General features: G+C 50.3%; 1 protein-coding gene across 1 annotated transcript; it reads left to right on the top strand.

Annotated features, from left to right (window-relative positions):
- The first annotated feature begins 4,522 nt into the window (after nt 1-4,522).
- PAQR8 (progestin and adipoQ receptor family member 8) lies at nt 4,523-19,622 on the top strand. Its single transcript, XM_040598439.1, has 3 exons — nt 4,523-4,551; nt 4,995-5,047; nt 14,027-19,622. Exon 3 carries the CDS (start codon nt 14,081-14,083, stop codon nt 15,137-15,139), a length of 1,059 nt encoding a protein of 352 aa, XP_040454373.1. The 5' UTR covers nt 4,523-4,551; nt 4,995-5,047; nt 14,027-14,080; the 3' UTR covers nt 15,140-19,622.
- Nucleotides 19,623-23,273: the final 3,651 nt, after the last annotated feature.

Genomic DNA, 23,273 nt, shown 5'->3' on the forward strand with positions numbered 1-23,273 from the left:
CTTTGTACAAGGCATGTAGCGATACGGAATAGGGGAAATGGCTTCTAAACAAGAAAGCAGGGGGAGATCCAGACTAGGTATAAGGAAAAAAATTGTTTACAATAGAGGGTGGTGAAAGCCATCTGGCACAGGCTTGCCAGAGAGCTGTGTTAGATCCTTCCCTGCCCCCATTCCTGAAAATGTTCAAGGTCAGCCTGGGACGGGGCTCTGAGCACCTGATCCGCTTGAAGATGCCCCTGCTCATGGCAGCCCAGCGGGCTTGGGCTAGGTGGCCTCTTCTGGTGGGTTGATCCTGGCTGGGAGCCAGGTGCCCACCACAGCCACTCTATCACTCCCCCTCCTCGACTGGACAGTGGAGAGGAAATGTAACAAAAGGCTACGGAAGGCTTGTCGGATCCAGATAAGGGCAGGGACCGATCATTCATCAGTTATGGTCACAGGGAAAACACAGACCTCGACCTGGGGAAATTAACTTATTACCACTCAAGAGTAGGTTAATGAAAAAAAGGCTAGGCGTGTCATCTTGGAGCTGGCCAGCTGCTGGCTCCATCAGACTATGGGGGAAGCTTCTAGCATTTTCTCACCCAGAATCCATCCCTGTAGCCCCCCCCTGCCACCAAAATCTGGCCATGCAAACCCAACACACCTTTAAAGGTCCCTTCCAACTCAGACCATTCTGTGATTCTAGGACGTAATTTGTGTGGGGAACTAAAGCATTCAGGATATGTTTGAGGGTTGCAAACGCATGCATGGACTTAATCAGGTGACTGTAAAACGGCAGGGAAAGCCCCAGCCCTGGTACAACCTAATCTTAAACTGCCCAACTGGGAGTAATCTAAGCAAACACTCAAACCCACACCTGGGTTTTGCATTGAAAGGAAAAAGGTGATTCATTTCAGGGTGAAAATGTTAAAAGATTAGGGAGCAACAGGGACTACAATGCAGCAGGATGAGTCCGAGATGAACTACAGAGTGCAGCTTGGCAGGTGCCGGTCACCTGAGAGCAGGTCATAGAGCCAATTATCAAAAAGGTCTCACTGCGCAGCACCACCAACCCCTGGTGAGCAAAACCAGCGCTGAGCACCCCACCCAGGAAAGCAGTGATCCCACACAGAACTGCTCTTTGACTTTCTCAAGCCTGCCCTGGGGCATGCCATGAAGATAAATGCAGGCAAAACTTTTCATTGGAAGCCAAAACAGAAGGGCAGGCATCCCAGGAGCATTGCAATGTGCATGTTGTAGCAGGGATGTCTCACCCCATCATCCCTCTTCTGCTGGAGTTGTATTTTTTCTTTCCACCTCATCTACAGCTTTGCTATGGCTATTGCCAGCACTCAGCTGAGTGTTCCCACTTCTCCCATGTGAGTAATGATGGAAAGACGGTTGGAAGAGGAAAAGCTATGGCATGACCTCCATTTCACAGCCACCAAGCATCCCTGGAGATTTCACAAAATCACAGAATGGTTTGGGTGGGAAGGGACCTTAAAGACCATCCAGTTCCAATCCCCTGCCATGTGCAGGGATGCCTTTCACCAGCCCAGGCTGCCCCCAGCCCCCGTCCAGCCTGGGCCTTGAGCCCTGCCAGGGATGGGGCACCTACAGCTGCTCTGGGCAACCTGTGCCAGTGCCCTCAGTACCTTCACAGCTAAGAATTTCTTCCTAATATCTAGTCTAAATCTATTATCTTTTAGTATCCACCTTCTTCACCCAGGAGGTTTTCCCTCATCACTGTGCAAATGCTGCTCTCCCATGTGCTGGCAGATTAGTGCTGGGATGTGCTGAAGCTTCACCCAGGCTGGAGTGATCTTATTGGATCTGGAAAGACGCACTCGTGGGCTGCCTCTGCTGCAATCCTCTCCCAGCAGAACAAGCAGTCCTTCTGTTTCCCTTGTAAACCCATTAAAAAACAAGTGAAGCAAAACCCACATAAACAAGTTGACGCAGAGACTGGAAAGGTGAAACAGGTACTCCACACTCATAAATTAACCCCCTCCTGGGATCATGGTGACTTTACAGCTGACCCAATTGCCGTAGTTTCGGCACAGTTCAGTCCAGGCTGTGTAAGCCTCTCCCAGGCATTTCCCAGGCATCGTTCAAGGGCCCAGAGACCACTCCTGAAAGGCCATTTGGGTGCAAGTGCCTCTTTTCCAGAACCGAAAGGTTTTAGTGCTGGCAGCTGGTTCAAGGCTGTACTGTCTTTAGGCTGAAAATCTTGGGGAAAATCATCCTCTCCTGCACGCTTGCACGTCCGCAGCAGCAAAATCAGGGGTTCTGCCCTGAACATAAGCCCAGATACCGGGCAGTTGGCAGCAGCACTTCTATTTTTTCCTCCCACTTCGCTCATTTTTACCTCCACAGGGGTCAGTTTGGTGGTAGCATAAAAACAGCTCTCAGGACTATGAATTCTTTTATTTGATACCACTGTCCTAGCAGTTACAACTGAAAACCATGAGCTCCAGCAATCACCGCCCACCACTTCACAGAGACCTCCCTCGCCCCTCTGCTGCATCGTGCAGCTTCTCAGCTCAGTATCACAGGATGGTTGGGGTGGGAAGGGACCTCCAGAGGCCATCTGGTCCAACCCCACTGCCCAAGCAGGGCCACCTAGAGCCAGTTGCCCAGGACCACATCCAGATGGCTTTTGAAGATCACCAAGGATGGACACTCCACCACCTGCCTGAGCAACTTGTGCCAGTGCTCAGGTGAGGAAGAAGCAGAGGGAGGAAGACGCAGAGAGAAGAGAGAGTGGGCCTTGGATGAGGCGAGACGAGGAGAAGGCAGCAGAGGGGCTGGCATGAAGAGTATGCTGGTATGAGATGGTAAAAGACCTTGTTGCAGCTTGATAGTTTGGAGAGTGCTGTGACACTCAGGTACCCTCACAGTATAAAAGTGTTTCCTGATGTTCAGAGGGAACCTCCTGTGTTTCAGCATGTGCCTGCATGGGAGGGAGCAGTAGCCTCTGGTCCCATCTTTTCTACTTTGAAGGTAGAACTTCCATCCTTGAAAGAGATCTCCATCCGTGTGATCTCCATCATTGGGCACCCACACCTGGCCACCCACAGTGGTGCTCCCACTGCTTTGAGCTCCCCACTTTCTTCAGCTTAGGCTCCTTGGGCTTGGCTTGGCTAGGCTCAGCTCAGCTCAGTTTGGCTATGCTAGTCTCGGTTTCACTCAGCTCAGCTCGACTTGGCTCAGCTTGGCTTAGCCAGGCTCAGCTCGACTTGGCCAAGTTTGGCTAGGCTAGCCTAGGCTCGACTTGGCTCAGCTCAGCTAGGCTAGGCTCTGTTAGGCTAGGCTAGGCTAGGCTTAACTCGGCTCAGCTTGGTTTGGCTAGGCTAGTCTTGGCTTGGCTTGGCTTAGTTTAGCTTAGCTTAGCTCGGTTAGGCTAGGTCGGCTTGGCCATGATAGAAAGCTTAGAAATAACTAGATTAATGGGATATGGAAAACTCTGAATAATTAAAATTCTCACTGTATGTACAAAGAGGAGCTTCACAGTATGACTTTGCAAATTAGGCCAGGTCCTGGGGCCCTTTGTACTGATAAGTTGGACCTGGGATGCTCTGTGTGCTGATAAGAAGACACTGGTATGCAAACATCTGTGCCTTGAGATAGGAAAACTGGATCTTTTCAGTTTGGAAGAAACTCGACACACAACTGAGTCTGCACAAAGAGTGAAGGTGAAAAGTTCAGAGTGAGGGAGACTACTAAGCCTTCATCCTCAATGACCCCCACGACCACCACCAGGAGACAGTGCGAAAGCGCAAATGGGAGGAAACTTATGTTAATTACTTCTTGGTAGACTAATTATCCTAACCCAACCTATTCTCAGGCATCTATTGAATATGTATGAATGTATACTTTGAATCACACATGCACAAAGAAGTCAGGGCAGCAGGTGCTTTTGGAATTACCCACCCTGATGAACGCCGGTGAATTAAACATACCTGCTTTACAACCTATCCTGAGCTATAAAGTTTAATTCCGCATGTCAGCCAGGCTCATCTAGACTTCCTCGGCTTGGCTTGGCTTGTCTAGGCTAGGCTAAACTCCACTTGGCTCAGCTCGGCTTGGTTAAGCTAGGCATGGTTCGGCCAGGCTCAGCTAGGCTAGCCTAGGCTCAGCTCAGCTTGGCTTGTCTAGGTTAGGGTCAGCTCGGCTCAGCTAAAATCAGCTCGGTTCAGCTTTGTTTGGCTAGGCTAGGCTCAGCTGGCTCAGCTCAGCTCAGCTTAGCTCGGCTCGGTTAGGCTAACCTCGGCTCAGCTAGGCTCAGCTTGCTTTGGCTAGGCTAGCCTAGCCTAGGCTCAGCTCGGGTAAACTCGGGTCGGCTGGGCTCAGCTCGGCTTGGATAGCCTCTGCCTGGTTCAGCCGGGCTAGGCTCGGCGCTGCCAGGCTCGGCTGGGCCCGGCGGGGTGAACTCTGCTCGGCTCGGGCCGCGGGGCCACCCCCGGGCGGGGCGCGCATGCGCGGGGGGCACCCGCTGGCAGCGGCGCTGCCGGAGGCGGCGGGCCGCGGGAGTGGGTGGTGGCGGCGGCGGCGGGGAGAGCGCGGGCGGTGAGTGCGGGCGCAGCCCCGGTCCCCCCCCCCCGCGGGCAGCTCCCCTCCACCGGGGACACTCCGCCGAGGGTCCCGTGCGGGACCCAGCACGGGGGCTTCTGCTGCCCGCTGGGCTCCGGCGTCCCCGCGTGGGTACCGCAGCTCGCGGCACCGCGCTCCGCCGCATCCCCGGCGCGGCGGGAGCATCCTTCCGCGGGGCTGGGTCACGCAGGGGCCGGTGCACGGGCAGCACCCCAGCGGCCACCCCCGGGGGGGTTCCCCGCGCGGGTAAAGCACGCGTGGAGCTGGAGGCACAGTGGGACGCGAGATCTTTACCCCACACGCACCCCACGCACAACCGTGGTCCGTCTAGCCGGGGTCGGTCCCGCGGCCGGGTGGGCAGCAGAGGAAGAGCGTCAGGAGGGGAGGGACGCATGGGGACAAATTTTCTTTTGCCATAGATTGCCCTCACGCTCTCGTGACCTGCACCTCAAGGACTTCGAGGAGGAGAGAGGTGGGCATCGGTTTTCCTCCGTGTTTGTTTCTAATAGCCGTGGGTGGGTTTTCCTTTCGTGACATTGACCCCTGGGGTGTTCCGGAGGCCGCGGCAAGGAAACGCATAGTTCAGCCATGAGCTGGGTGAAGAACCAGCTCCTGTTGTTTGCTTTGGAGCTGCTACCTGCCCATTTCACTTGACGCGCCCCAGCTCGTGGCCTCAAAGCGTCCATGAAGGGTTGTTCCCTGCTTATCTTCTCCAGGATGCTTCAGGGGCTGTTGGTTGTGTTGCCTCTATATCCCATCTGGATTTTTTCCTGGCTGAAAATGCCATGAGCATCTCGCTTTTTGAGGGGAAAAAGAAGTTGTAGTCTTGAACTGTTCTGGTTAGCACCGACAAAAATATATATCCATCTAAAATTGGGTAAACATTTAACAGTCGTTTGCTCTGCATCAAACTAACTCATCTCCGGCATGAGCAGGGTTGGATACGGAGCCTCCCAGTAGCTGTGCTGGGGTGGGAAGTGCTGCAGATGCACTGGCACTGGGTATGCAGGACTGGTGGTCCCAGACCCGATGTTTGTTCAATAACTGTGCAGCTCTGGTGGTTCATCCCTTGGCTGGAGCACACGGCTTTATACTGCACTGTGGGATGGGGACCTGCATTTGTTGTCAGAGGCTGTAGGATCATCGCTTCAGAGCTGGGAAATAACCTCGGCACACTTGAGGTGCGGTTATTTGGGGGGATTGCCAGCTGTGGCAGCCAAATAGGGGTTAGGAGGAGGATGTGTGTGATGCCACGCTGGCATTGGTTGTTGAAAAAGAGTGAAGTCACGAAAAGGTCATGAAAAAGGATGAAGCACTTACGCAGTGCTCCACCGGAGTGAAATCCTGGGGGTCTGAAGTCTGATTTTGCTCTGCTGGGGCAGGGAGGGGATGGGCAGCCGTGAATTATACCATCGACCCGTGCTCCTGCCTTTGTGTGGGGTTCAGGGGAGTGAGACATGTTACAAACAATTCCTAGAAACCCACCGGCTTGTCGGGCCAAACCACAAGCCGTTACACATTTCCTCCAGCTCAGCTGGTAAAAGATGTGTGTTAACAGCCCTGCTCGCTGCAGGATTTCCTTTTTTCTGGGCATCATTGCTTTTATTTTATTTACACTGAAGCTGCGGCCGGAGCCTCTGGCTATGAGGGTTGTGTTCCTCTGGCCGCAGGGAGGGATGGCCAGTGTGAGCGATATGCCAGCGGCACAGGCAGAGGCTGAGGACAGGGGAGCTGCCATTGCCAGGTCACGTGTGTATGCTTGCAGCTACTTGCACATCTTGAGTCACGCACCAGCTTAATTTTTAGCTGCCAGTGTACATGATAACCCCCGCGCCTGGGGTCAAGCCAGGCCCTTTAGTTGCAGTATCCATTTATGCTAAAGAAATTCCTCCAGAGGAACAGATTCCCAGAAAGGCTCCTGGAGGCTCTGCGTTTGGTCTGCAGCTGTACACGTGTGGCCATACCTTACATCCTCTATCCTTGGGGCACAGGCAGTACCAAGTGGAAGCTTGCTCCCAGTTGCTTTTTTTTCCCCCCAGTAAATCTTTGGGATCGAATAGGGATGTAAGCAAGCAGACACAGCACAGTCTGCATCTCTTGTTTGGGGGGGGGCAATCTGCCACCTGGCTCTTGCTGGCCCTTGCTTCACAGCCCCCTGGAAGGGTGGCACTGCTGTCATTGCAAACCTAGAAGCTTGCTAGGAGAGGCCACGGGTTGAATAGGAGGAGGTCCTGGATGGGGACAAAGACTTTTAGTGCAGGGAAGAGGAGAGCTTGAAGCCCCAGGGGCTTGGCACAGAGCTGCAGTCTCTCCCCGGCAGCCTGCTCTCTACCCACAGCAGCAGTGGTGGTGTGCATGATTTATATACATTTTTTTCTAATGACCGAAGCTCTAAAATCCACAACATTAAAAAAATGTTTTTGTGCAAGAGGCTTTTGTGGATGACAGCAAAGCTAAGCAGCCTCAGGCCATAGGCTCTGGGAGATCTTTTGGCAACGGGGTCTGGACCCTCAAACTGCACACAACCAGTCTGGTTTGGTTGCTCTGCCTGCAGGCGAATGGTTCCTGGGCTGTCCCATCAGCAGATAGATCTGAGCAGGGAGGGATTTGCTGGCTTGTTGAGGTCTCCCTGTGCTAGCAGGAGTTCCTGTCTCCAGCAGATCTGCACTGAAAGATTTGTCCTGTTGGTGGGTGCTAGTTCTGTGTCTTTAGGAAAGGCACAAGGTAAGTGACCTCTTACATTGGCAAACTGGCTGCAGAGGTGCTGTGCTCACAGGGTGTGCACGCAGCTACTCAGGTGTGGAAGGGAAGGACACCATATCTCATGGAGCTTGCAGGAGGAAATTTGGGAGGTGAGAGTGCGATGCAACGAATCCAGGCTCCTTTTTCAGTCAATGGGGAAAAAAACCCTAGTCACTTCTCTGGCACAATTCCAGCTTTGGCATCTGAAATGGATCAGTCAACCCACTCCATTGGTGGTCCCTGCATGATTGAATATAGCAGGCAGGCACTGATGTGAGTGGCTGGACCAAAACCATGCCCAGGATTGTGCTAACACTTCAGCAGCCTGATGGTAGCAGGTCATTGATTGGGACTGTGTCCTGGTCTTGTTTCATTACTGGTGTACTCAAAGCTTGTAATCATGGGTGTTCCACGCAGGGATCTCACATCCACCCAAAACTGAGCCCCAAAGCACTGGGGGCTGTGTTAGTTGTGTGTGGGAAAAGAAAGTGGTGAGCTGATCTGGAAAATGCAAACAGCAAAGGTTTAGTGAGATCAGGAAGGAAAACTGCAGATTATTACCTTGATCTTGAGCAATTTTTGATATGGGAGGGATGGATTTGCCTGAGGAGATAATTCTCACCCAGGGTCTATGGGTAGAAATAATGAACATTAACATTTTTGCATCTGCCTAGTACTGTAGATGGGTTTGGTTTTTTTCATGCACTGAGTGTATTGACTGTGTTATAAGTAGCATCACCATGGTTTAACTGTGGTTAGGCATGAAGAAACTGCAGCTGTGTTTATCTCGTCAGATCAGAAATGTGCCACGGTGACCCACACCATTGCCCAGCATGGTCTGGGAGTTAGCACAGTCCAGAAATTATTCGCAGATGACAGTTTGCATGTGGCCACTCATTTCAAGGGTGCAGCAGCACGACAGTGGTTGGCTGATCTCAGAACTGAACACTCAGTGCTGTCAAAATCAGACCCTCACACATGATGTCTGGCTCAGGGTTTGGACTCTCATAATAAAGCCAGCAGCCTCACAAAAGTCTTCCATTTCCTAACTTTGGATTGCCACTGCCCTGCTTTGCTCGCCCAGACACCTCAGGGGCTCCTCCATGGTGGGATTGTGTGGATCCCCTCAGCTTTGCTGCAGGGACACAGTATTTGCCAGCAGCTTTGTTTTGTTCTGCCCCCTCCAAGCACAGCGTTCATTGCACCGGCTCTGCTGCTCTCATCACCTGGACCCGTCCCAATGCGTAGGCAATGCCGAACCCATGTCAAGAGGCACTTGCTGCTTAGCACGGCTGAGCTGGCTGCCAGCCCGGCTTGCTTCCAGGCCAGAAATCGCAGGGGACTGACACTGCCATGGCTTCCATGGGGGATCCTGCCATCTCCCGCTGGCTTTAATGGCTCATCTCGCGGCGTCACGAGACGTTCGTTTCCTGATTAATATATGCTTGGATGAACCCTGCTTCAGCTACACACTGTTTGCATGTTATATACAGAAAGGTAGAATTTGAGCCATTTTCTTTTATTTGAAACTTTCCACAAGGTTACTTTGACCTTTTTTCTTAACAGATGAGGTTATTTTAAGGCTTGCCCTTCAATGTCTCCAGTAAATCACTTCACACCACCTTTTACCCTCCAGAGCATCCTAAGTTGTGCAGGTCCCTGTTGGATGAGTGCTTGTAATACACCCATTGAGCTGATGTAGATGTAACTGGGTACGTACACGTGTCAAGGGAAATGAAATATTCTGTGCAATGCACTGTTAAGTAGTCCCAGCACTGCCTGGTGCCTTACAGTGGTGCATTAAGAACATATCTTGTTCTCATTAAGCAGGCGAGGATTGGCATCCCCATTTTTAATAGATGAGGAGGTGTAAGTCAAATGTACAGAAGTCCCAAGCACCTGACCTCTCTCTGGTTGTGGGAATTTCCACTTCTTCAATGCTGGAGTGTAGATCAGCCCTTCATACCCTGCTGCCTGCTCAGGCACGGCTTGTTTCTGACCTCTGCGACACCTGTGTAAATCCCAGTAACTCCCAGTGGAGGGAATCTGAGCGCTGTGTTCATCTGTTACAGTTAGGAGGAAGGTTAGCACCTAAACCTTTGTCACCAGAAGGAAGCAGATAATACTAAGACTACATAGGAGTTCCTGCTTGAGCCAGTCTCTGGTCTCTTAGTTTCTCATCCCTAGTGGAGCCTTTTGAAAACACCAGGCAGAATGGGATGGAGGAGCTGGCACTGGGCTCCCAAGCTGTCTTTCAAAGTTTGCCCTGAGCCCTCGGCAAGTGGTTTAGTTATAGGAGGAGATGCTTGTGTTCAGGGAGGACCAGCCTGCAGGCAGCAGGCTTTGGGAAGGGTCTTACTGCCTCTGAGCTGGGTGCAGCCTTGGTGAAACCTCTCCTAGCCCTGGGAGAGGCAAGCTGAACTGCCCTCTGCCATCCTGGTGCTGTAGGAGCCTCGACACCAAAGTTAACCCCATGTAGGAAGGGGTCAGAATAAAAACCCAGGTTTCAAAATGACCTGGAGTCCCTCCAGGGACTTCTGCTCAATTCCCAGATGAGAGGAATTCAGGAATTAATCACCTGCAGCTCTCAAAACCACTCTGTTGCCCACTGCTGCACGATCACTGCTGTTATTTTGATGCTGTTCACAACCACTTTTTCTTTTTTTTCCTATTTTAAATACAACACATTTCTTAAAGACTTCCCCACAGCTGAGTTCCCCAGTCCTCTCTGCTTTGTTTAGCAGGAATTACTGCCTTTTTGGAAGCCTGTGTAAACCTCTGATGCCTGAGTACAAGTCTGCAAGCAAATATATCACATTGGTACAGCCTGAGTCCCAGACAGTTAATGCAGAGGCCAGACCGGTGGGAAAATCGGCTGTCCTCTGTAGGAAATTTTCTCATTCAAACCCCTCCATCAGACTGTGCCCAAAAAGCGAAAGAGGTGGGAAAAGCTTGGGTTTCCAATTACTCTCTTCAAAAGAGAAAAATTGGAACAGGATCGTTCTCCTCCTGTGCTGCAGTTCTTATTGTGGCTGTAATGATACAGCCTGGCCATCATCCACTCCCTCCTTCTCGCCTTGCAGCTCCCTCCCTGAACAAATGATACTTGGTTGCTGTTAATTGGGAGCAGCCAAAATAACTGAATCCCCCGGAGATGGGGAGTGAGGACAGAATCTCAACGAGACGCCCTGCTAATGAATGTGGCTTTCAGCCGCTCCTACGCCCCCGTGAAGGGAAGAGAATAGGGGCTCTGTGAAAGTGAAACAGCCAGTGCTGACCTCGGATTTCTGGGTTGGTTGGTTTTTGGTGGGTTTTTTTCTTCTCTTTTCTAACGTTAATTGCTCGTTGCTTTGTCTATCACATGATCGCTGGAAATTGCCAACTTGTTCTCACTCATTAATGTCACAGGTTTGGTTTAAAATAAGCACTCTACCACGTTCCTGATTTAGCGTTGTTTATCCAAGTATCAGATGTCTTTCTTGTGATTTTGGACTATTATTTTGAAAAATCTCTGACCCTCCCTCAGCCTGTTAAAAACTGGCATTTTGCAGCTATGAAACCCTGCCTGGAAGAATCTCTTCCATCTGCTGCTGTCAGGAAGATCTGCAGCGTCTATCCTCTCCCTAGCTCTACTCAAAGGCAATGCTCGCTGTATACACTGAGCTCTCGGGATGAGAGACCATGGCAAAATCCTGGCACTAACACACCGTACAAGCCGGAGCCAGCCTGTGCCTGGTACAGAAGCTGCCTGTTTCTCTCATATCCTTGTCAGCATGCAAAGTAGGCAGGCCATGGATGGTGGAAGGGGCGATGTGCCCCTCACTTTGGCATGCATCTGTATGCCCAGGCTTTGCTATCGTCTTCCTGCATGTGCTGTGGTTGCCTTTGCTCTTTATGGGTAGGTTTCAGCATATTGATGCCTCTGCAGGAGATGACCGCTCTGTCCCTTCTCCTGTGAGCTCTCCTGCCCAGCCTGTGCTGCTTCTGAGCTGATTTTTCAGTTCCTGATGTCCAGGCGTCCACAATAGTGTTAGTTTGTGTTTTCCATGAGGTGAGGAGCTTCACCATGCCTTTTCTCCTTGTGCCTCACCACCATGATCTCCATCTCCCAACATCAGTGCCTAAATAACTTTTTGTAGGATTTTCCAGCATCTTGCTGGGATGAATTGTGATGAAGATTCAACACTAAGTCCCCTGTAGTGGGCCCAAATTCTTGAACCATGCTTAGTTAAAGGGAAGCTGGGAGATTGCAAGCAGGGGTCCAAGCTCTCTTGCTTGGCTTCTATCAGAACAAATGCTGGGAGAGGTGTAAAACACATTATGGCGGGTTAACAGAGAGGGCGGAGGAGCTTAGAACATGCAACGCACTTCAGAGTCTGTACTTGCACATCTGCACAGGGACAACCTGTGCATAAGGCCTGGAGATCATCAGCTGGAGACGGCAGATGTCTTGGTGCTGCGGTGAGGGAGATGCAGCCAGTGTGGGAAGGGAGCTCTTGTCTGTGCACCTAGACAAGGAGATCAAACACTGTCTTAATATAGACACATCCATAAAATCTTCCTGTCCTTCCTACCCCAACGTGCTCAGCCTCCAGCCAATTTCAGACCAGATCATCCAAAGGAGATGTAGGGGAACAGAGGGTGAGTACTACAGTGCTGCATAGCCAGGGATAGTCTCCTTGCTTGGGCTTTGCCTTATGCTGAGGCTGAAGTCTGAATGAGCCTTTCTTTCTCCATCAGCTCCCAAAGAGCCAGAATAGACTGGCTGTACATTAGAACTAGGGAGAGCGGGTTTTCCACACACACATCCTCTCAAAGGAGTGCTGCAGAGTCAAAATTTGACTTACCTCCCTAAATTTTGGCATGTAACCCCACAGGGATACACAAGCTGCTGAATGAACTGCATGTTCTATCACAGAGCTGGACCCTGCAAACCCTTAAGAGAGAAAAAAAGTCTTTGTGAACGTGCACAACATCAGCCCCCCCAGTAAGGGTGCTTCTATCTTCAGTCTTATCTATGAAACTAAAATACCATTTGCAGGGACCATTTTTCCTTCTGTGGCTAAGGCAGCTCCATCTAACTCAGCAGCCAGATTCCCCTGTGGCAAACGGGAGAAAGACCCCAGCCCTGAGATGTGCTAAGGGAGAAAGCCTGGAAAGCGGAGGGAGAGAGAGAATTGCCTGGAAAATTTAACTTAATTATGATAACTCCCATCTGCTAGAATACGGAAGCAATCTGAAAATACTTTGTTATCAGAGGCATCGGGGTTGTGAGAGAAAGTGGAAACTTGTAACCTGCTTCAGAGTCTGCTCTGACTTTTTTATGCTGTCTCTCCCTGGGACTTTGACAGGTCCCGCCTCCCTGCTTTCACTCTCTCTTGGTGTTTAACACTGTCCTGTCCTCTGTCACCAGCCTAGCATGGCTCTCCCATAATGTCCCCAGCAAACTATTCCTCTGCCTCACCTCTGGCAGCAGCTATCTGATGCAACAGAAGAAAAATACACCATTTCCCACACTCAGGCAAAATACTTAACTTGCATTGACATATTTTTGGCCATATCCATCCACTGCAGCTCTGGTTGGGTGCATATAAGCTAAGATGTCAGATCCCACTCCTGGAAACATGTATGTTTTGGCTGCACAGGAGTAGCCACAGCCCTGCAGAGTCTGGTGGGGCTCCATCAGCATCAATTTCAGTTCAAGCATGGGCATCTGTGTGATGAGTTCTCCTCTGGTTTGTGTGGCATAAACACCAGCAGGGAAGAGAAATATCTAGGGGGGAAGGGAAACAGAGGGTATTGAGAATTAATTCAGTGCTGTGAGGTAGTCTCCTGACATTAGGATCCTGCTGTGCCCTGAATCTGAATCTTTCCAGCCAGAGTTTAGCAGCTCTGGAGGTTGCCACAGAGTGGAGCACAGCAGGCAGAGCAGTGCCCAGCACTGGGGTTTGGCTGCTCTGAGCATCCAGGTGCATCCCATCTGGCAGCACCTCAGCATGACTCCATAGATGCTCTCAAGGCTTCGATGCTGTATGCAAACTGCAGCCAGCTCTGATGCAGAGCCTCTCATTTCTTCATCACCTCCCAGTCATGCTGCTTCTTACACATGGAGGGATGAGGGCTGCAGGTCTGGGACTGTGGACTTCTCCCCTTCTCCCCTTCTCCCTCTGCCGTACTCACTGCAGCAGCCCCAGGTGTGCAACCCATGTGCAAGCTGTGTGGCAGTGAAGCCAAGCTTATTTGCAACCTCCGTGATTTGGTTGGGACCCTCTTCACTCAGGTGCAGAAAGGCAGGTTATCCCTTAGAGGAGTAATCACATGCCAATTTTGTCCCTGAGCAGTGTGTTCTGGGGAAAGGGGTGAAAACTCCCCTCTGCAAGTCACTGGGTCCTTTCTTGATATCGAACTGCTTCTTGCATCCAGTCACTGGCAGCTCCTGGCTACTCCTGAACATGCTTAATGCTCAGTGCCTGAGGAGGGCAGGCTTGTGGTGTTGCTGTGCCCATCTGACATAGGCTGAACTGCAGGGCCAGGGCTGTGCCATCCTTCTCCATGCTGAATCTAGGTCTGCCGAGTCAAGAAAAGACCCTTTCCCCTAAGAACAGGACCAGTCTCAGTAGCGCCATGGCTTATCCCGCCCAGGGATGGCAGCATGTTCTTGCCCCCAGTACATGACCATTAATATTTCTTCTTTCTCCCCTTCCCGCAGGGCACGAAGCTGACGTTCCCCAGAGGCAGGCTTAAAGCTGCTGCACACAGCGAGATGACAGCCATCCTGGAGCGGATCAGCACACTGTCCCTCAGTGGGCAGCATCTCAGCCGTCTCCCCAGGCTGCTGGAGGATGGCTTCCCCAAGATGCCTTGCACAGTCAAAGAGTGTGAGGTGCCGCAGCTCTTCCGTGAGCCGTACATCCACACTGGGTACCGTCCCACTGGCCAGGACTGGCGGTACTACTTTCTTAGCCTCTTCCAGAAGCACAATGAGGTGGTCAATGTATGGACTCACCTCCTGGCAGCGCTGGCTGTGCTGCTGAGATTTAAGACATTCGTGGAGGCTGAGCAGTTACCCGTGGACGCATGGTCCTTGCCTTTGCTCATCTTTGTTCTCTCCTCTGTCACGTACCTGACCTGCAGCCTCTTGGCCCACCTGCTGCAGTCCAAATCGGAGCTGTACCACTACACCTTCTACTTCGTGGACTATGTTGGAGTCAGCATCTACCAGTATGGTAGTGCCCTGGCTCATTTCTACTACAGCTCTGACCAAGCCTGGTATGACAAGTTCTGGCTTTTCTTCCTGCCGGCAGCTGCTTTCTGTGGCTGGCTGTCTTGTGCCGGCTGCTGCTACGCGAAATACCGGTACCGACGGCCTTACCCCATCATGAGGAAGATGTGCCAGGTGATCCCAGCCGGGCTGGCGTTCATCTTGGATATTAGTCCTGTTGCTCACCGGGTGATTGTGTGTCATCTGGGGGGCTGTGAGGAAGATGCTGCTTGGTACCACACATACCAGATACTGTTTTTTCTTATCAGTGCTTATTTCTTCTCCTGCCCAGTCCCTGAGAAGTACTTCCCTGGATCCTGTGATATCGTTGGCCATGCCCACCAGATCTTCCACACCTTCCTGGCCATCTGCACCCTATCACAGCTGGAGGCCATTCTTTTGGATTACAAGAGCAGGCAGGAGATTTTCCTGAAGAGACATGGGCCTTTCTCTGTTTATCTCTCCTGCATCTCTTTTTTTGGCCTGGTGGCTTGTAGTGCTGTCACAGCTTACATCCTGCGATGCAGGATCAAGGCCTCCCTGGCTAAAAAGGACTCCTGAGCGTCACAAACATGATGGGCATGACATCACCGTGGTGGTGAAAATCAAGGAAAGGGGCATAACATATTAGAGACATAACTGTCTTATTTGCCTAACATGCTGTGACTAACAGGACCCTGGACTCAGGTGGAGGGCTGGAGATTTCACGCTGGCTGCATTTTCACAGCAGGGACTGCCTTTTGCCATCCAGGGGGACATGGAGCATTTTAAGCCAGAACAAGTCGCTTAACCAAGGATGCTGGAATAGGCAGAGGTTTCTTGTTCATTCCAGTAAACCTGTGGGTGATACCTTGCTGAATGTCATGGAGGGCAGCCTGAAGGCTGTGAGACTGTAGAAGGGTCTGCCAGGGCTCACAACGCAGTGGAGAATGCACCACGAAGACCACAGCTGGATGTGATAACCTCTCTGGGTTTTGCCATCTCTGCTATCTGTGGGAGACCTGTTACTATCAAAGGCAGTATCAAGGTTTCAGGAGGAGTCTACATTTCTAGGGTTCAACTGCAAGGGTATGTGTGGCACTGTGGCTGGTATAGTCCTTTTCCTGCTCCAGCTGGGCTAAGCCAGGTTCTCTTTATGGCCCCTTTGTCAAGTGCCTCAGTGCCAGGTTGCTGAGGTGGCTTTGGCAAAGCATGTTTGGAGATGTAGGCCTGACCTGGGGTCCTCTAGCATGAACTGGGTCTGAACCTGAGCCCTGGGTCTGCCAGTGACTGTTGTAGGTCCAGCACAGGTAGAGATGTTGGGTCAGCTCCGTCTTTTCTTTCTGCATGACTGCACCATCTGCAGTGGAGCTGCTCATGAAAACTAAGGAGTCAGGCTCTCCCAAGGATTAATAACAGGAGATGGGGTCTTCCTCAGCAGTCTGAATTTAACTTGAGGTAGTGGCAGTGCTGATGGCTATTTGGTAACCTATAAGACATGTCATCAGAGGCTCCTCATTTCCATTTTAAGTGTTTAGTTGCCTTTGAGGAGCTGGGCCTGGGTTAGGTCAGAGACGGTTTTGAGCCTTCCTCAGTAGCAGTCAGTGGCAGAGGCTGAGCACCCCTGAGGCTGTCAGCATTCAGGACACTGGCCCCAGGAGGGAAGATACTTTTGATGCTTGGTGCATAATTTTGGCTGCTTGTGTGACAGGTTCTTGCATTCCTGCATAGACTGGCTGTATCATCTGTCTAGGGAGTCTGACTGACCTCCAACAATGTCCATGGAGTGTAGAGTAACTTTGGTGTGACCTGTCTGATATGGGAAAGGCTCTGGGCCCTGGACTTCCAACAGCCTTACTATGGTCATGGTCAAAAGGGTACGAAAGTGAAGTAGTCCTTATTCCCCTCATAATGGGGCTTTCAGGACACCAAGCAGTCCTCAGTGGGCCTTATGGGAAAGCTGACCTTGAAGCTTCAGGATTGCTTTTCTCTGTCCAATGGAGTTGTGAATCTGGCATGTTTTTGTCAGCACTAGACGAAGGTAGAATAGCAAAAGGGAGGAGGAGGGTTACAGCATTAGTGTCGTATGCAACCTTGGGATAGGTTTGTCCCTGAGACTTGGTGATTCCTGTGTGGAGCAGCAAAGATAGTGGTCAAGGATACTTAATGTCTATGGGTCACTCCTGTCAAAGGTGTAGCAAGGGTTGCTTTACCTTTTCTTCCACTAGGTGAGTCTCTTCTGTGCTCGCTTGTGGCGAATACCAGATATGGAGCCACACTGTTGCACTGAAGCTGGTAGCAGGACAGGATGCTCAGAGCCAATGCAGAGATGTGGTCCCCCACAGCCTAGACACCTACTGTTTGACACACTGCTTGCTTTCTATAGTAAACCCTGGCACAGCTCTTCCCAGCTATACCCTGTGCAAGACCTGCAGCCTCAAAAAACATCTGGCAAATTCCTAGGAGCTATAAATCTTTGCTGAAAGCAAGGAACCCATGGGATCTATTCCAGCCACAGACTTGTCTCACTGAATCCAAGGGCAGGCAGATGAATTGTGATTGCTGGTTCTGAGCAGGCGGACTGTAGGGTTGGAGATATGATTTGTCATGACAAGCACTGATTTCTGCACTTGATCTGTTTTTTAACCATTGAAGGATGTGTGTGTTTGTGTATGTGCATGTGCGCATGATTTATTACACAGAGAGGCTTTGCCTTTGGCTTTTATATCTTCAGAGCCTCCTAGTTGGGTCAAGATTAGCCTGAAGGAAACAGTGTTATGCTGCTGGAGGAGCAAAGTGGGCCAGACAACAGTGTCTCTGAAAACAGATCTATTAATAGGTGCTTTGCTGTGTCCTGTGTTTTGCAGACAGATTTGAAATTCATGTCCCTACTGACAAATTAAATATGAAGGGAGAGGGAAGCAAGTTTGGAGTACAGGAGAAGAAATCATAGGAAAGCCTTCAGGAGGTCATCTAGTCCACCCTTTCTCATCACTCTAGGCCTCCTGTTTTACATCCAGTCCAGCTTAGAAATTACTTACTTCATTTCCTACAGTGCATTTTGACATTACAGTGCTGATCTAACAGCAGATTTGCCTCAGGGGGGTGGCAAGTGGAGATGGTCCCACTTAAACCTCATCATACCCCTTCCCATGCACAGAAGCTCATCTCACCTCAGAGCAAGCTGGTGCCAGGAGACAGACCAGCAGAAAACAAATCCTACTGAAAAAAACGTCAGTAATTTTCTGCTGGTTTTAACTTTCAGCCAGCTCATTTGGACAACACTGCTGCCTGCAGGGAAGGGCTGGAGTGGAGGCCAGCGGCAGTTCCTCCTTGCACAGCAGCTGGTTGCTCAGCTAGCTTAGCTGCCCTGATGGTCTTGCTCCCTCCATGGTCTCTGTGGGTCTTGTCCCAGTTTGGGGAAAGACTTCCAGCGGGAGCAGTGCTTTTTCTCACAGCCCAGTTTGCCTTGCTTTTGTGGCGGTAAAGCAGAATAAGCCACTGAGTGTGGGTCTGGCTGGACAGTACCAGTGGGCTCCTGTGCAAGAAGGCAAGTAAACCAGGCTGGTCCAGAGCTCCTTTCGGGGCTGAAACTGAGAGGGAGTGGGCATCGCTGCTAATAGCAAACCCTGCTCTGCTGCTACCTAGAGTTACACTGGAACCAAAGGAAGGGGTCATCCAGGCATTTCCTTCTCTAAGGGTTTGAAAATAGATGACGTGTCCTGCCCTTGTCAAAGGAGGATGAGTACAGTAATGCTGTCTAGTTCAGAGGCAGGGAGAGCAGGTGCCTGCATGGCTTTTCTGAGGTATTTCTCTTTCTTCTTTCTGTGTCTTCTCTTCCCTGGTCCAGCAGAAGTGACAGCATGTCAGTGGTGGTGTTTTTACATATTCTCATGTTACCCCTCAGGTGAAGCCACTCATGTCCCCGTGCGGCCCTGCACTCAGACCTGGAGCTGACCTCCTGGTTATTATGATGGGTTGATTTAGCAGGGAACTGCAATATGGATCGCTGCTGCTGTGAGGATGCACCCTTGTGTCACAAGGGGCTCGCCAACACTGGAGATTTCTTCATCCTTGTCTCCATCCTCCTCCTCTTCCTCCAACCAGCTTATTTCTTTCCCTCATCCCCGGAATTCATCCTTGTGCCTTATGCACCTGGCTGCCTACCTGGGCAGACTCCATATACTGTGCAGTCTCCTGCACCTCAGCTGGGCCGGGACTGGAAAGTGGCTGCCAGTTCCCTCCTGAAAGCCTTGCTGTTGATTTGGGGGAGACCAGGGCTGGGTCAGAGAGAGTAAAAATGCTGCTGTGATAAACACTCAGCTTGTCCAAGAGCCTCTCGAGGCCTTTTCCTTGGGCTTACTGCTTGGAGCACACCTCCTTCCATCCTGGTGTTCCTCTAAGGAGGCAAGGCTGGGAGAGGTGTACCAGAGGCAGGGTTTGGTGAACAGCTGACCACCAAAGGTTAAGCACATCTGAGATCCTGAAGGGACCAAGGTCCTAAACCTCTCCCCCAGGAATCTCTGGTCCTGAGACAGTATTTTTGCAGATCTTGCAACCTGGATCTGTAGAGGACAACTACTGAGAATTCATCCCGATGTGCCTTATGCTATTCCTTTTCAGGATTCATCCTGAAGGAACCTGAGGCTCACAGGCAGCCTCTGCTGTCTGCCGGTCCATGGGTGCTCTTAACTGCTGATAGCCACTGACAGAATTTGCTTGGTGTACAGAGCAGAAGGGGAGGATGGAGAGAGGTGCCTTAAACTTGTATTTATGCCTAATGATTTGTGTAACAAGGCAAGGACAGGTTCCTCATGTGCCTTGTAATTTACGTCTTTTACTGACAAGATTATTTTTAAGCACTGTTTGTTACTAAACAGAAATACAAAAGAACTTGTATTTTTCTCCCTGGGAACAGGGAAGGGTATGAGTTTTAGAAATTAACCACTCCCTTCCCAACTTCCCTCTGCTGACTTTGTGTTGTTGAAAACATTGATAATATTTTAAGCTTTGTACTGTACTGATCATTATTTAAAAATTTTAGTGAAAAAAAAAAGAAATCTGTAAAAGCATAACGAGTGGTGTGATGTGAAATTCCCAAATGCACAACTACAGAAGGTTATGAATCATTAGGAAGAAAAGTGGATAATAATTACAGAGTGGATATATTAGACTGGGTAATAATTATAACAGTAATGAACAATAGGGTGTGGTTTTAGCTGTGCATCTCAAAGCACTTTCCAGGTTTCACAGTAACTCTGATTTCATTCCCTTTTCACAAGGAAGGTGCAGAATGGCTGCTCTGACACTGCTTAGAGGGATTTAAGTTCATTATCCACAAAAGTCCGTGGGTGTCCAGTTTTCCTTAATTTCTGTCAGAGGTGAGCATCTACTCATTTGGTGGCCTGGCACCAAAGCAGTGCAGCTTTAGTGGCCAAGCAACGAATACAAGTGCCTGTTCAAGCACAACATTTCAGTGCCTGCTTAAAATTAAACCGAAGGGACACAACCATTGATGGACAGAAGGATATCAGCGAGTCAGATGTGAGCTTACATGAAATAAACCTAGAACTTCTGTTCTTCTTGCTGATAGCTGTGCAGAATCACAGAATAGCTGAGGTTAGAAGGGAGGCTATCTGGCTCTGCTCAAGCAGGGCCACTTAGAGCCAGTTACCCAGGACCATGTCCAGACAGCTGTTGAAGATGTCAAAGGGTGGATACTCTACAACTTCTCTGGGCAACCTGTGCCAGTCACAGTAAAAAAGTGTCTCCTGATATTCAGAGGGAACTCCTGTGTTTCAGGGTGTGCCCACAGCCTCTGGTCCTGGCATCAGGCACCATCGAAAAGAGCCTGGCTGTGTCCTCTTTTCACCCTCCCCATGTTCCGTGTAACCAGCTCCCAAATCTTGCCAAGCAATGGGCCCACATTTTTCCTAGTCATTCTTTTGTTACCTATGTACCTATAGAAGCTCTTCTTGTTGTCTTTGACATCCCTAGCCAGATTAAATTCCAGGTGAGCTTTGCTTTCCTAACCTTGGAAATGGATGTTCAGATAATGTCTCTGTATTCCTCTGTATCCATGTACTTGCTTTCACCCTCTGTATGCTGCTTCTGTGTTTGAACTTTGCCAGGAGCTCGTTGTTTATCCACGCAGGCCTGCTGGCATTTTTGCCCAGCTTCCAGCTCACTGGGATGGACTGCTCTTGAGCTTGAAGGAAGTGATCCTTGAACGTCAGGCAGATTTCTTGGGCCCTGCTCCTCCCCAGGCCTTATCTCATGGGACTTTACCATGCAGGTGGAAGTCTTTGAAGAGGCAAAGTCTGCTCTCCTGAAGTCCAGGGTTATAAGTTGCTTTTTACCCTCCTCTCTCCCCTCAGGATCTCATGGTCACTGCAGCCAAGGCTGTCTTTGACCTTCACATCCCCAATAAGCCCATGTTAGGGAACATGATGCCCAGCAAAGCACCTCTCCTTGACGCCTCCTCTGTCACTTGGAGGAGGAAGTTACCAGCACTGCACTCCAGGAACCTCCTGGATTGCTTTATGCCCTGCTATGTTGTCCCTCCTATCTGCCTGTAGAAGACCTTATGCACTTGTTATTTCTGGTTAGGCAGCCTGTAGCAGCCGCTCGCTACATTGTCACCCACATTGGTCTTCTCTTTAATCCTTACCCATAAGCTCTCATTTGGCTCATCACCCAGGCAGAGCTCCATGCACTCCAGCTGTTTTCTTACACAAAGGGCAGCTTCCCCTCCTCATCTCCACCTGTGCTTCCTGAAGAGCCTGTATCCCTCCATTGCAACACTTGAGTCGTGGGAGCCATCCCACATCATCTTCCTGATCCCAGCAAGATCGTAGCCCTGCAGCCGCACACAGATCTCTAACTCCTCATGCGTGGTCCCCACACTGTCTGCATTACTGTACACGCATTTCAGAGAGACACCCCAGCATACTGATTTCCCAGACTGGGTTTTGGGGATTTCTCCATACTGGTGCCTTCCAGGCACGTCCTTGCTTACATGCAAGTGCTGAAGATGACCCCGCTTAAGTCCTGTTCTGTTTGATTTTGTGGTCCCTTTCTGTCACATCACTCTGTGTCCTCTGCTTATCAGCCCTGTCCATCGCTCCATGACAGGGCTACTGGTAACTCTTTCACGTGTCTTCACTAGTTTAAACCCTCTTTATGGGGAGGATTGCGTGTGATCATGTACATACCCCTTCCCCCAGGATGTACACTTGGTGTGAATTTCAGTCCTCTGAAAAATCTGCTCTTTTCCCGTCTATTACCACTACACTAATAATTTTAATTATTACTTCTGACTGTAACATGCAGACCAAGGCTTCTGTACTGTTGTGTTTCTACCCACCAGAGGGCGAGATGTCTTCATCTGTGGCCGAAGAGGCCTCCAGCGCCACGAAAGCAGAGCCTCATAAAGACTTCCTTTTCCCTTTCAGGAGTAGACAGTAGGGGATATAGGAGGCTAAAGAGGCTTGTCTTAACCTTGGCAAGTCGGACTTGCAAATACAGAAATTGATATCAAAGATGCAGCTGAATCCAGATCTTTTGAATTCCGCTTTTAATTCCTCATTCCCCATTTCTCCTCTCTAGTGCTTTATGGTCATTATTTCAAAGTACCAGCTTCTGCTATGGCTTTGCTTAATCTCCCTTAAAACACACAGGAGGAATGTACTGGGACCACAGTCTTCCAGTCCTGTCCCTGCTCACATTCAGAGCCTAAGGGCGTACTTCGTGACCCTGGACAAGTCCCCTGGCCTTAGTTCCCCACTCACGCAAAGAGCAGGACAGCAGCACCCCTGTCCCATTGCGAGCTGTGCACAGGGGTACTCTGCCACACAGCTGTTAAAAAATTGCTGTCATTCTCCTAGAGGATGACCCATAGCCCATGGAGGCAAGTTTCCTTCTCTGAGAAAGGCCCTGGTCTTTGCTAAGTTCAGGAAACCTGCTAAACAGTGCTTGGATATCACAGCATGAGAAATCAAAGAGAGTGTTTCGGTGCCAGCACCTGCATCTGAGTCAGCAGTCACATTAGCAGCTTGCTGTCTTTCAGATCCAGCTCTTTCAGCCCTACTTGGCCTTCACTCTATTATTTTCCTTTCTAAGCTCAACAGATTCATTCTTTATCTCCCACCGGCTGGCTTTCTTCTCTCTCCCATACCATGCTTAGACAGTCTGGCTGCATTTCTGTCTGCTTGACTTCTGCTTACAAAACACTCAGATCCTGCTGCCTGCCCTTGAATCGCAGCCTGGCCTGTCTTGTGTACTGCTGATAAAGACACCAAGGGAAAGACATACAAAACCTTCTTTTCTCAGTGGTGATTGACTTAGCTTTCTTGCATGTGGGGGTGACTTTTGCACAACCATATTTTCCTTGTTGGCTCCCCTGCTGCTGCTTTTTGCCGCTTCCTCAGAAAGAGTAAAAATTGTGTTTGTAACAGGAACTACGTCAGTGCTGCATATTACAAAACCCACTATTTCACAACTAATATACATACTGTATAAATCATAAACCAGCACAATCACTTCTCCTTTTAAGATGTTTTGAGCGCTCCAGCCATGGATTTGGCCCTCCACAGCTACTCCTCTCCCGGGTCATGGCACAGGTCAGGGACAACTCCCACAAAGCAGCCTGCATGCCACCACCCCTTTTGGAGGCCAAGAGATTTTAATAGCATTGACATAGTCCAGCTGTGCTGAG

The sequence above is a fragment of the Falco naumanni genome, chromosome 6, assembly GCF_017639655.2.
Source record: "Falco naumanni isolate bFalNau1 chromosome 6, bFalNau1.pat, whole genome shotgun sequence".
In the NCBI taxonomy this organism is placed as follows: domain Eukaryota; kingdom Metazoa; phylum Chordata; class Aves; order Falconiformes; family Falconidae; genus Falco; species Falco naumanni.

Excerpts from the sequence above, each read along its gene's own strand:
- PAQR8 (XM_040598439.1), top strand. The coding sequence starts at position 14,081 with ATGACAGCCATCCTGGAGCGGATCAGCACACTGTCCCTCAGTGGGCAG.